The sequence below is a fragment of the Mesitornis unicolor genome, unplaced genomic scaffold (assembly GCF_000695765.1).
Source record: "Mesitornis unicolor isolate BGI_N332 unplaced genomic scaffold, ASM69576v1 scaffold611, whole genome shotgun sequence".
Classification (NCBI taxonomy): domain Eukaryota; kingdom Metazoa; phylum Chordata; class Aves; order Mesitornithiformes; family Mesitornithidae; genus Mesitornis; species Mesitornis unicolor.
In genome coordinates, this window is record NW_010165528.1 from 4,916 (window position 1) to 18,836 (window position 13,921).

General features: G+C 40.8%; 1 protein-coding gene across 1 annotated transcript in view; it reads right to left on the minus strand.

The window, feature by feature from the left end:
• Nucleotides 1–9,295, minus strand: part of LOC104548578 (leptin receptor-like) — a gene marked incomplete at its 3' end in the record, with an annotated part of 13,809 nt that extends 4,514 nt beyond the window's left edge. The window contains exons 1-4 of the mRNA XM_010194635.1: nucleotides 9,256–9,295; nucleotides 7,136–7,444; nucleotides 6,287–6,404; nucleotides 1,700–1,902 (exon numbers count right to left, since the gene is read on the minus strand). Coding sequence (XP_010192937.1) covers nucleotides 1,700–1,902; nucleotides 6,287–6,404; nucleotides 7,136–7,444; nucleotides 9,256–9,295 — 670 coding nt within the window. The remainder of the gene's footprint in view (nucleotides 1–1,699; nucleotides 1,903–6,286; nucleotides 6,405–7,135; nucleotides 7,445–9,255) is intronic.
• Between the last annotated feature and the right edge of the window lie 4,626 nt (nucleotides 9,296–13,921).

Genomic DNA, 13,921 nt, shown 5'->3' on the forward strand with positions numbered 1-13,921 from the left:
ATTAGTGGTATGTTAGGAGGTGCACCTTTTAAAACTACAGTCAGTAAAACTTCTACATCGTACTTTTGCAAACCTCACAATACAAATGGTGTCCGTTCTACTGATGCCATCTGTTCTACTGATGCCACCTGCTCTACCGATCCCATCTATAAGCAAGTACAACCCTGCATCACTCAAGTATTCATAGCTCTACTTTCAAAATAATTTTTAATTGAGCTAAATCTTGGCAGAACATATACTAATATTATGCATTTTTAAAATATACTTCACTAAGCAGAACAAACTAAGTCATTTTGAACACTGGCAGATGCAACTCTGAATTTTTATTTTCCTGTAGCATACTTAAAAGCAGCATGATGACACACGCAGCCTCTCAGCTTCAGAACTAGCCCACCTAGAGATTTTGATTTATTCTTTCTGCAAAGCACATCAATTAGGAAAAAAATTATAAAATTTCTGTTTTCTTCCCCACAGCTGACCAAGTCCCTGCCTTTTTGAAATTTGCCAAGATCTGCAATAACTCTGCATATTGGGCAGCAACACATATCAAATCCATAATGTCAGTATAGTTTAACTTGATTAAATGCAGAGGAGTGCTTTCCAACATGAAACACGCTGCTACTGTATGTGTGAGGAAGAAAGCATCAGGATAACAGTTAACAGAGCTGCTCAAGAAAAGAAGTGGTTTTATTTGCTAAGAAACTTTAGGGACAGCTTTCTCTCCCCTCACTTTTTAAGTCCTCAGCAACACAGAAAGACAAAATCCACCGCTGCCTCAGACTCTGGCACAGAGAGGTCCTGATTGGAAATAAAAGCTCAAGTATGTTGAGAGCCTGGCTTCTGCTCAGTGTGGTTTTGTGCTGGGGCCCAGACAGGCATTGGGTGGCCAAGGAACGTGTTCAGCATCGCCCTGAGCCTGGGAGACAGCAATAGGAAGCCTCTTCGTCTTCTGTCTGTGCCCTTCTTAAAAAATCATAGAATCACAGAATGTGTGGGGTTGGAAGGGACTTTAAAGCTCATCCAGTCTAACCTTGCAGTGACCAGGGACATCGGTACCAGAGCAGGTTGCTCAGAGCCCCATCAAGCCTGACCTTGAATATCTCCAGGGATGGGACCTGCACCACCTCTCTGGGCAACCTGTGCCAGTGATCTACCACCCTCATGGGGAAGAGCTTTTTCCTAATATCCAACCTAAACCTACCCTTTTCTAGTTTAAAACCATTACCCCTCGTCCTGTTGCTACATGCCCTAGTGAACAGCTCTTCCCCACATTTCTTATCTTTCAGGTATTAGAAGGCCGCAATAAGGTTCCCCCTGAGCCTTGCCTTCTCTTCTCTTCTCTTCTCTTCTCTTCTCTTCTCTTCTCTTCTCTTCTCTTCTCTTCTCTTCTCTTCTCCAGGCTGAACAACCCCAACTCTCTCAGCCTCCAGCCCTTAGATCAGCTTTGTTGCCTCCTCTGGACCTGTCCTTTTTGTGTTGGGGACTCCAAAGCTGGAGACAGTATCCAGGTGAGGTCTCACCAGAGCAGAGCAGAGGGGCAGAACCCCCTCCCTCCATCTGCTGGCCACACTTCTTGTGATGCAACCCAGGATGCGATTGGCCCTCTGGGCTGCAGATGCACACTGGTGGCTCATGTCCCGCTTTTTTGAAAAAGGAGGTGTTCTCCATTAAAAAAGGGGTAAGAAAAGGTCAGACTTACCGATGTCTATGGGCTTGACTGACATCAAAGGTGACCACAGAGGCATTACACCAATCGTCACCTTCAGCCACATGATGTACGTGTGGTTGAGTCTCGGAGAAGGCACGCAGCACTCGCACTCGTACTCATGACAGTCGCACTCAGCAACCATGACCATCCCCTTCAGGGAGCTTGTAGAGTCCTCTCCCAGCGACAGTTCTGATCTACAGGAGAAAAAACAAACCATAAGAGAAAATAAACCAGTATTTCTTCCTGTATCTCAATAGAGGAGGCTTGGCCATCTGGATAAGGTTTATTTACCAAAAAAATACTAATTAAAGAAGTACAAAAGGCAGTAATTGTAACCAATTATTTTTACTTTACTTCTCCCTTTTTAAACGGTTTCAAAGTAAAGAAGTTGAGATATTACTATGAAAAGTATTCCTAAGGTTTGACTTTAAAACAAATGTGTTACAATACTGGATGACACCTTTAGTTTACTCAGACTAACTTCTGGATCCTGACGGTAACTATTACTAGATACACAAAGTTAATTTACCTCACAGTGGAGAATAATATCTGTTTCATGAACACTTTACTGGCAAGTTTAGAGCAAACGAGTACTCTTGTATAGGTGTTTTCAATCTTCATCCTCACTTTCATTCCACAGATACTCCATAGGCTCTTTCAAACACAGATACACCTCCATGATGTGCTGCAGGTATTCGGTGACACAGATCTCTTAAGTCAGTGAATGTAATACTGTGAATATTTTGTGGCCAAACTTCTCACAGCAGCAAAGCCAAGACAAATCCCGACAGCCACACCATCCTGGTTTCCTTCCTGACATTTCATCCTTATAAAAAAAGCTTATGTTTTGAATTGTTCTGAAGTAATTTTGGAATTATTTCAGTCTAGTAAGGGGGTTTTTTTACTAATTCAAGGAAAGACATTGAAGTTAATAGACTAAGAACCTTTTTCTATAAAAGTTTTAGTTGGTTTTACAGTTGGTATGACTCACTGTAACACTTTAATTCAGGGAGGGCAGAGAACTCTACACTGGAGGAGAAGAAAGGAGATGATTTTTCTGCTTTTTTTGATTTTAGTCAATTTGGAATCTAGAAAATGTAATCAACTGTAGAGCACTTGCTGATCAACACACATATTAAGTGCCTACCTTGCGTTTAGGAAACTCACTGAAGCTGGTAATACATGGATTTTCAAGAACATGATGCCCTCATCGCACTCGTGCTCTGCAGGTTCATATGCAAACATAGTTTACATCTATTAGTGTTACAGTCAGGCAATACTGACATTCCCACAACAATTTTTACCAGGACTTGTAGACTTTAGGACATGGGAATCGTGGAATCTGATGCTGACGGTATCTGGCAGACACACAGACTCTAAATTACTTGGAGTATTACTTGTTTTTAGAGTCGTGGCTCCACTTCTTCCTCCCGAGTTTCCTTTCAAAGACTTCGCAGAATTTTCTTTTAAGTTTCCCTGCTGTCTGCTGTTGCTCACAGACTTTATTAGTCTCAAAAAACCACAAACAATCCATAAGTCTTTTCATCAAACCATGTCTTTAATCTGATCTATTTGGAAAGCGGTTACCAGCACACCACTCCCCCATCTTTCTCCTAATCATTCCTAATAATTACTTCAGTTTTTAACCATGAAACTGAGCTTGTTTGCACCCAAAAAACCACCTGCATAATGATACTAAGAAACACAGTAACAAGCTTTGTTCTTCCACCAACTGGCAAGACACCAGGACTATCTTCATTTAGTAGAATAAGAGGAGAAATTTGGGGTAAACTTAAAACAAATCAATGGGCTATTAAAAAGTGAAGTTTTCCATCAGACTTGCAGCGTGCTGAGAGGAGCTTTAAATCCTGGTTCAAGAAGCATTTTGCATCTTGCAACAGCCATCATATCTAAGCCAGATCCAAACTGTGGTGGGGAGAAGGCAAGACAGAGGGCTTATAAAATATATATGCATATATACTGTGTTCTCTGTTCTTCAGTTTTATACTGCTGGCTGCTGGAATTGGAGAGATTTGTCTTGGCACAGAGAGAGGTAGCAAAAACCAGATCGATCCTAAACATATGAACTCCTGTGAGCATTTCACCAGAGCCCACCTCCGAGATTCGACAGAAAACCAGTGATCTGGACTCGAATTTTAATGGCTGGCAGAGAAGAGAGGGACAATGCGCATGACAATGTGACTTTAAGCTGGAAACAGGGGACTAAAGCATAAGACACTGCAGAAGATGCAACAAAAATTGAAATACTGCATATGCCCTGAACACAGAAGTAATCAACAACAAGGGATGCGTCCAAAGCTTTCCTTTCTTAAGGTCAACACCTTCACACCTCCTAAATGTCTATCATTTTGGTGCACAATTCAACCATGCTTCGAAAGGCAGTATTTCATATGCTAAATTCAACTATGGTGAGCTTTTAGGCTTTAAGTTAGAAGCTACAGAATGTCTTTACTGTATTTCAATTAATTTCTTGCAAGTGGAGCACCTAACAAAAAAGAAAACATCAAAAGTATTTTAGGGAGAAATACATGAACTTCTACAATGATATTTGATATATAGTAGCTCTAGGACAATAGTTATTTGAACAAGATACCCCATTAAACTACAGAATATCTGGTGGCTGCCTCGCTCATGAGAGGGGAAGTTTCCAATGAAAGGTTCATGTTCTCCAGCTGAAGAAAACTCAATGTGTAACTGATGCACTCAACTAAGCAGCAGTTTTGAGGCAAACTGCATGATTTGTCCTTAAAAACATAGGAGCCTAAGCCCAGAACTAAAGGAGAGCCTCACAGGTACTTCAAATAGGAAAGAAATAAGAGTACACCCCATACATCCCCATCTGTGGAAAGGGCAAATTATAATCAGTGCTCAAAATTAAACTGGGACCATTCATCTGTGTCACTACAAAAGGACCTCTAAGGCCAAGAGATTTTAGTTAATGGAATTAACCATCGAGGTTTACAGCATTCCTAGAATACATAACACTGCAAACATCATTCCCTTTTGGTAGACAATGAACCTAATTTGTCTAAGTTTCAGAATTATCTTTCTCCTCCCAAAGATGTGCTGCTAGGGGAGGTAAAAGCCACATCACTGCCCTTGCTTGAGCCTCTGATAGAATGCTGTCATAGGACCATTTTTGACAGAATAAAATATCTTCTATTCAAAGTAGCCCGGTATCCTTTAAAAGTATCCCCTGTGGATGTGTAAAACAAGAGGATACTTCTTTAAAGCTGGAAAAATTAAAAACTATGGAGAACCCAAGCTTTTTTGCTGTAAATTCTTCTATGTCATTATTTTTGTACATTGCCTGTCCCATATGTGAGAGCTGTGGCTTGATCTCCAGACTCCCAGGGAGTAACACATGCCAGGAATGCATATTTTTAAAGCTGGGAACGTTTTCAAGGTATTTTGGCTCATGTGAATAAAATGTGAAGGTATCAGCAAGCCAACAGGGAAACCTGTCACCTTACCAAAATCTGAAATGCTTTGCTAGCTGTTTCCCCAGAACAGAGGGACCCAAAAAGAAAAATATTAATAGGAAACCTGGGGAGTGAAAGAAGAGCTCCAGTGTCAAGGACTGCACAGCATCTCGCCTTTGAGGCAAAAAGTAATCAAATACAGAAATGCCCCAAGGGCTCTGGTGAGTCTATAGGGCCTGCTCTCATAAACTGCATGACATGTACTGAATTCCCTTAATAATACAAAGAAACTCTTCATCCCAGCTGGGACTCCAATCTGTTATTCCATGGCTGTTAAGCACTCCAAAGAAATACAATATAGAGATTACCACACTAGGATTACTGGATGGACCAGAGGCAAAGTCAGATCTGCTCCCACAAACACACATGAAACGGTATTTCAGAAATCAAAGCAATAAGGAACGCTGCAAATGGGAACCCACTCAAAATGGGATTTCAGCTTTGAAGTATTATGTCAACTAAACCACCACATTTATTACCAGGTAATACACTTGCTTTTTAATCTGACTACAGGGATCATTTGTGACAAGCGGTATCTGGCTTTTCAAGTAGAAGTCATCACCTATAAACCCAGCTAATTCAACTGTTTATGTTTAGCCAGTTTCCTAAGGAAGTTAGATCTGTGTTTTCAGGTCATTCCTTCCAACGTAGCAGTAATTCAGAAAAAACAGTGAGCTTTCGTAAGTGGAATCAAACAGATTTTTTATGATCAACTCAGGCAGGTCATGTATACAAGACCTGCCCACCCCGGTCAGGACAATAAACATCTACTACCATTCCAGAGAATCAAGATATTTTAGCAATTCAACACTGATTTCATTCAAGCATTTTAAGAAATATGATTGAGGAGTGGAGTCTTCATTCCAACCATTTCTCATTTAAAGACAGAAACACAAACTTTCCATACTGTCCAAGATCAGGTTTAGATAAGACCAAGGTACATAACCTATCATCTGCCTGCAAAGCTAATGCTGCAACTGTGCTGCAAGCTTGAGAGACCAAAGCTGATGTTTTAGAAAATGCTGTCAGATTTCTAATGCTAATAGTGACAAAATTTAACAGAGTGTGTACTTACGCAGCATATAAAAGATTAACCTTCAAGTCGGCTCTCAAGTACAACTTCAAAAACCGCAGGCTACAAACTAATAGGTCCAGCTTGCCTTTAATCCAACATTCAATGTTCCAATTTGAATCTGAGCAAAAGAAAGGGATGAAACATTTCTGAATTATATTAAAACAAAACAACTGAAGTGCCAGGATAAAATTCACTCACAAAGAGAGGCACATGTTTGCGGCTGTGATGCATACACAACAGCAACAAATTCAGCGTGGCAGCCTTTAACAGAGATTTATTTGTTCCATGGGACAGCTCCTGTAAAACGAAATCCTACCCCACTGTGGTCACTGAGATTCCTGCCACTGATAGCAGTCCGCCAACAGGCCAGTGTGCTGCTCAGACTGTGGTTTACAGGAGAAAAACAGCCTAGGAAAATTTAATTACATCTAATCCACAGACAGCTATTTACCAAGGCATCACAATCCTGGCAGAGAAGATGGCACTTGCTCTCCATCTCCTCCACCTCTTGTAGGAGTTCAAAGCCCATATGCACAAAAGTATTTCAACTATTTTTCATAGCATCTAAACACCTCTGAAGATCGAGGTTTACATCTTCATATACAAGGCTACATATTTTGTTCAGAATTCCCCCAGAAACACAGACTACTTTTTTATTCCCTTTGAAACTGCTCTATACAATTCCCTTCATCCTCCACTACAGCGAGGATGGATTTTACCGTACTATGTTGTCTGCTCTGGATAAAAATGAATATCCATTAATACAGCCCACCCCCCCTCCTCACAAATAACAAAAAATACCCGTTTTTTGAAGAAGTAACTTCTTATGCCCCTGAATGCGAAACCTACCCATTTCCTGAGAAGCAGAGATACTTATTTCTGAAGGAATAAACTTTCTTGTTTGCATGCTCCCTCTGTACAAAGAGCAATTGATGTTGTTATCACTCCAAAGACAACACAGAAACCTTTCTTCATCCATCAGCAAGGGAGGCTCAGTTTCAGATGCTCCACGCACTCTCCTCAAGCCAGACCAGCTCTCTACAGCTCCAGCAGAGAAAGGGCTTAAAATTGTCTCGTTCAGCAGCATACAGGGAAATGTAAAGTTCCTGGGAGGAACCTGATGGACCATGCAATGGGCATCTGCCATTTGAAGAAAGTCTGCAAATATAAAGGCAAAGATAATGGAAATAAAAGGAAAAGTTCATATTACTTGACAATGAAAAGGGAATGGCCGATGTAGGGGAAGCATCTCTTTGGGGTAAATTTGCTTATATTAATTCAAAATACAGTGAATCCTAAACCTAAGTTCACATGCTACACAGGTATGAGCCTCATCTCCCCTGCAGTGCTGAGACACTTGCAATCCAGCACTTATAACACGGCTCCATTACGGTAGAAAAAATGAACTGTAAATATAACGTACAGTCACACTGTAACTGTTAAATATCAAATAACAGGATTACAAGAATAGATGACTGGATGTGACTACGCCACCCCAGGGAAACGAGATGTAGGAAAAGAATGATCTTTTCCATCAGACTTTGATTCGTCAAAGTACAATCACTGTGACCACATTTGTAGTTCTTGTTGCTAAGTCATAGCTTGAATTACGCTAACGGTGATTTTGAGAATAAGCACGTCCGTTCTGGAAACAGCTTACTGTAAAATACTGTGTCAATTTAGAGATTAGAGCTGTAGCTACAGAAAGGCATGTGGGTCATTTGTGCGCTTTGCATTTAGCTTTTCACTCAGTAAATGCATAAATATTTTAAGCAGCTCATTAGACAGAAATTAATTCATGCTCTATGGCATGCAACAGTCAAAATAAGAAAAACAGAATTTCTCTAGCACTTTTTGATTAATAGCACATAAGCACAAGCTAAACAAAACGAAAGGTTTTTAAAAAGTAGATGCATGCTACCTTAAAAGCAGACCGTGTGTTAAAAGTGTTTGGTTTTCTGTTTACACAGATTTTGCACTGCCAGACTCCTGAAGGGCTCTGCTCTTTCCTCCTCTCTCATTTAACAGAGTTTGTGCTTCTGAAAATACCAGCTTCATTGGGCCTCCTGCCTGCATGCAGAGGCTTCAGTTGACAAACAGACTATTAGTCCATAATAACTGATTAAAAAGGACAAATGAGTGACACGACTGCCTAGGAAGCAGGACAGCCAACCAACATACCACCCAACTCACCGTGTCAGCCACCTCTTTCTCTAAGAAACCACTGCCCACTGCATATCATAACATACAATCTCACAGGATTAATTAAATCCTATAAAATCAAAATGTGTGCAGCTACTTACTGCTTCTGCAGACATGTTAAAAAATAAAATAACTATCATGCGTTACAATACAGAACATTCAGCACAAAGATGCCAGCCATGGCTATTTGCCTATTTGGAACCAGACGGAGACGGCCACTCAATAAATTCACTGGCTTTCAGTCACTGCAGGCCACCAGATCGTGACAAACTGCTCTGAAGCCTAATGAAAACTCCCTGAGGTATACAGGCTTTCTAATACAAAGGTGCACAATATGTTTAGATTACACAAAGTATTTAAATGAAGAATGTCAACAACACAGTAGTTGATAGTGAGTGGATAAAGGTGCATATATAGAATGTAAAAGAAAGATGTATATGTGTGTATGTATATGTGTATGTATATGTACATGGATATGTATATAGAGGTATCTTTATGTAGACGTACACCTGTGTAAAAAGATACAGAAATCTAATGATCTGTTCATCTTTTCTGAAGATACAAGGTGACGCAAGTGTTGAAACTAACTTCATTGTATCACAACATGTGCTTTCTCCTTAAGCATCACCAGGAAAAATCTTTAAATAAGTTCTTATTTTAACCAAAAAAATGAAAGGCAAGTATCAGCTGTCCTGGAACACCATACACCAATATCGTTACAGACACTTCCCAATTAGAAAAGCAGAATTGTTCTTTTAGTGACTTACCCAATAGCACAAGTGTGGTTAGAATGATTTGCCAATACATCTTGTTTTGTAGAGCTGATCTGAAAAACATACAGAAAATTAACTGAGAGCTGATAATTACCAGTCTATTATTCCATTAGGGTTTCATTTAGGTGCACTTCAGTTAATTTGATACTCACACCTTTGCAAGCAGAAGGAAGAACAAAATCAGAATGTCATTTGAGGGAAAACAAACATTGCTCAGGATATCAACTACATAGCAATACAGCTCTTCTTGCACCATTAGAGCTGTGTAATACTGCATTTCTCCAGGCATTCGCTGATCACTGCTCACCTTCTGGGTTTGGTCATCTGAAAAGCACTACAAATCCAAATAATCAAAACATCCACTCAACCTTCAAAGTCCCACATAAACAAAAGTACTTGAGCACCCATTTCAGTGGTGAAGACTTCACTAAACTTTACAGTAATATTTCAATACTGTTCTGTAATTGCAGGTACTTTGCTCTTTTTGGTTTTCATCCTACTGTCACCTAAATTCTGTTAAGCCCCACATATAAGCATTCTTATACGTTAAAAAAAGCTCAGTAGAGGACATCAGAGTAAAATACAGAGAGTTTGCTGCTGTTGCAGTTAACTAGAACTGAACGACGAGTAAAATTTACAGCTGGATCAATTCCACAGTGTTGGAATTGACAGCTCAAGTCAGACAGAGAATACTGGGGCAAGAAGTAAGATTTGGGGAGTTTCTCCAAAGTATTCTCATTCCTTAAATATTTCTGAGCACAATTTCCTTGAGAACATCTATGCTGCCAAAAGAAATGATGCCTGTGTCATCCACTGGTCTTTCAGTTTGGGAGTGACCCTGAGGGGATTCAATAGGCACAGCTCTCTACCAAAAGCAGCAGACAACTGACCCATGAACTTAAAATATTTCAGTATTTTTGCCTCCCTGCAAGCTTTTTCCCCACCAGGAAAGCCCTGGCAAATTCAGCCAAGCCATTTCTTCAGCACAGACCTCCTCCATTTTGGGCCACAAGATGAGTCAGTCCCAGCCACTTTTCTCCCCATTCACCCAGGTTATAATTGGGGTACATTTTAAGCTACATTTTGAGCAATTCAAGAGGAAAGCTCCAAATTTCAGAGGCAGTGCTTCACAACCCCTACTTGAGAGGAAAATGTGCCTCTCAGCACAGCTGTTAGGAGGTCCACCTTACCTGTACCTCTTCAATTAGTCGAGTTCCTAATAGAGGAGCCATGAAGGCCAGAGGAATTACCTACCTACAACCTCCTATTAAGTCTGTCATTTCACAAAGATACAGGCCTGGATTATTTCCAAAAGCCTATGATCAAAGTAACCTAGTTTTTTTCCAAATTTGACTAAAAGAAAAAAAAAAGCCTTTTAAAATAATTCACTTCACGTAAGCATAGACTATTCATACTATTAAATGTATAGCTTAATGAAAAACAGCCCATGTTCTTCTTTTACAGGTGCAACAATAATTCACTGTTCATAGCCCAACCCCTTCTCAGTAGGGAACTGGCAGAGCTCACCTCCATATGTTTTACAAGAAATTCAGATATATATTTCAAAGGCTTCTGAAGTTACCCATATGTCACGGATGCTCTTGAAAATGCTTGAAAGCTCTTGCTTTCAAAACAAGTAAAAAATGTCCAACATCCATCGGGGGCTCTAAATAATCCATAAAGTTATGGTCCACCACTTGCCTGCCCATCACAGATACTGCAATAAGCAAAAGCTGCCACCCAGGCACCTTAGCCCTGCTGCTGCCAGATACCTGAAGGAAAGAACCAGTATTTTGGTAACTGCACATATTTCATTGCAGTATGCTAAAGCAGAGTGTGAAACATCGTTCCTCATTCGTTCCTGGAAGTAAGAGGACAAAGAATTAATTGTGTTAACAGCTCCTGTGTTAGCTTCACCCATGCAATACCTAAAGAAAGCAACCATAGATCCCCAGAACACATTCTTTCCTTTCTGAAGTAAAGTTATAATGATGCAGTTTGCTGAAGATAACGGCATTTTCACTTTCTGCTGCCATAAAAACGACCAGATAGAGTGATCAAAGAGTTTCTGATATCAGCACTAAATTAACAATATTTGTACCAGAAACCAAAAATATAGTTCAGACCAGCTCAAGATATCTTCTCTTCACGCTTCTATTGCATGGATCTACTCTGATTTTTACAAGTGTTAGTTGTCAATCCTGGTTCCAACAACATTCATGAGCAAAAAATGAAAAAGCAGCATCAGCTACACACCATCAGCATTGGCAACTTTTCTGTTCAAACTTCAGTACCCCTGAGTAAACTTTACACAGGAATTGGGTAGAGAGATACCTAGAGGTAACTCCTAGGACAACATGAATGTATCACCAGACCAAAGAGGACCACCCAATATCTTTTCTAATGAGAACACTGAATTTACCCCAATTCCTAACTTGCAGGAAAGAATACAAGTTTAACACAAACACTTACAGGGAATAGGAAGAGAGAATTAATAAAGGAGAATTATCAAAACTTGTAACTATAACTGTATCCCTGAGAGAGTAAGTGAACACAGCAGGGACAAATGGTTCTACGCCTGGCTGGGAAAGTATCCATACAAATGAAAGGAACTGGGGCTCATTTTAACTTATCTGTCTGAAGATACTGCACTATGAAACCACCATACAAAAACCTGCCCAATTTCATATGTAAATACTATGCTACTTTCCATGCTAACCACTCACTGTGCAAAAAACTTGAGCAAGTAGAGTCGTCCCTGCCTTGACAAAAACAGCTGATTAAAACCAAAACACAGCAGATAAAAAAATAAGATCATTTGTCTTCACAGGCTGGCTGAGATGTCGTACAATCCCTTGGCATGGCAGCATGGGAAACACTTCCAGCACAGCCTGAAGCAAGCACAGCTGGGGATCCACCACCACCTGCTCACTGGGCATGGAAAACAGGCTGGAAGTTTTCCTTTTCCTTCTGAAGCTGCCTTTCTTGTTTCAGTTTCTTGTCTTGACAACTTACATTTCTGCACGGCTACTTTCTGAACTACAAAAACAAAGGGGTTGGTGTGAAAAGCAGGCTGCAGTACCAGGCTGGTCCAGTCTGATCACCAGTGAACAGAGGGTGGCACTGGTGACTTAAGAGTGCCAAGGCTCTCAACCCGCCCTGGGCACAGCACAGCCCTGACACCACTGAACCGCCAAATTCTCACCGATTTTTACAGGGACAAAGAGTCTAAATGAGTAAATGTCGCAAGATCAGAGGAGTTCTTGTTTTCCTATTTCTCATTCCCCATACAGGGTCTGGTGTTCTTTTCTTTTTCTTATTCTCACCCTCCCCCAAAAAACAGCAGCAGCTGCTAGTTAATGGGAAACAGGAACATAATACTGCAAGCATACAAACTGTCCATGACTTTTGCAAGCACCCTGCTAGAGCTGTTTTTAAATATTTAACAGATCTCTCTAAAGCATAAAAATATTTTAGTAGTAATGCCTACGAACAGCATCTTCTGGCCTGCTCTTTAAGGGTGCTGAGGGCTTTCCAGTCCTGTTAGTTTTGGCAAGACCAGTGGTTCTCAATCAGCCCTCCTGGGCATGGAATTGATTGCATTTGTTTGTCAATTGTATTAGTAAACATTACTAATGAGGACTTCAGAGTAAATGGAACATACAGAGAGACCCAAACTCTAATGGGTTTCTCCAAACTGTACAATTTCTCCTGATGGTCCTGAAGCTCCCCCCTCGTTTCGCAAACATCTGCGCTGCTCCAGGACAGGTTCCCTTCACCAGCATCCAGCAGACAAAGGCAGGGATCCCACAGCATTTCTTCTGCATCTTTGAGACACTTAAGTTGCATGAATATTCCTGATTTTAAGTCAGCAATAAAGCATTTTTGATAAACACTTTCCCTCGTTATTTTTCACTAACGAACATATGTTGGTTTTTCCTTACATGCAGCTGTAAGCAGAGCCCTTGTACTTACCCGGCACTCAAAACTCCTTCATCTTACAGCCACACTTGGTAGTTAAGGGTTCTCAGCGTTTTCATTAGAAATTCTATTTATAAAACGCTGTGTCAATAATTAACACTAAATATCCAAAGTGCTTTTCTATCAGAGCAGACCATAATGTTTTCTGCAGTGCCACTGACTCACAACCCAGGTTCATGGAGATTTCTTTTCTCTTTTCCTTCAGACTCTAAGCCTCAAGAAAAAAAAATAATAAAAGGTCTGATTTGGGTGCACCACGCCAGCCTCCAAAGTTGCCTGGTCCTTTCCAAAGCTGACCTGTGAGGGAAAACACCACACTCGCCCACAGACAGCTTCCTAATGGACTATGTTCTGTTCTCCGCGTGGATTTCGGCCAAAAAAAAAGCGCTGTTTTTTACCGTGTGGGTCCCCACTACCACGCGTGAAGGAGCAAAGCTTCACCTCCGCGGACAGAGCACGGGTGGACAGAAGCGCCCCGTCAAGCCGGGGGGCCGGGAAGCAGGCAGGGACCCCAAGTCCCGCCGCTGTCACGCGAGGAAAGCAGCAAGAAACCCAAATAAAAGAAACAAGCAATTTAAAAAAAAAAGTTGGGTTTTTTTTTTGTTTTTTTAAGTAAATTCACCGACCTACTTTGCTTCATTCCCGGAGGCTGATCCACCCGCGGCGGTCATGTCTCGCT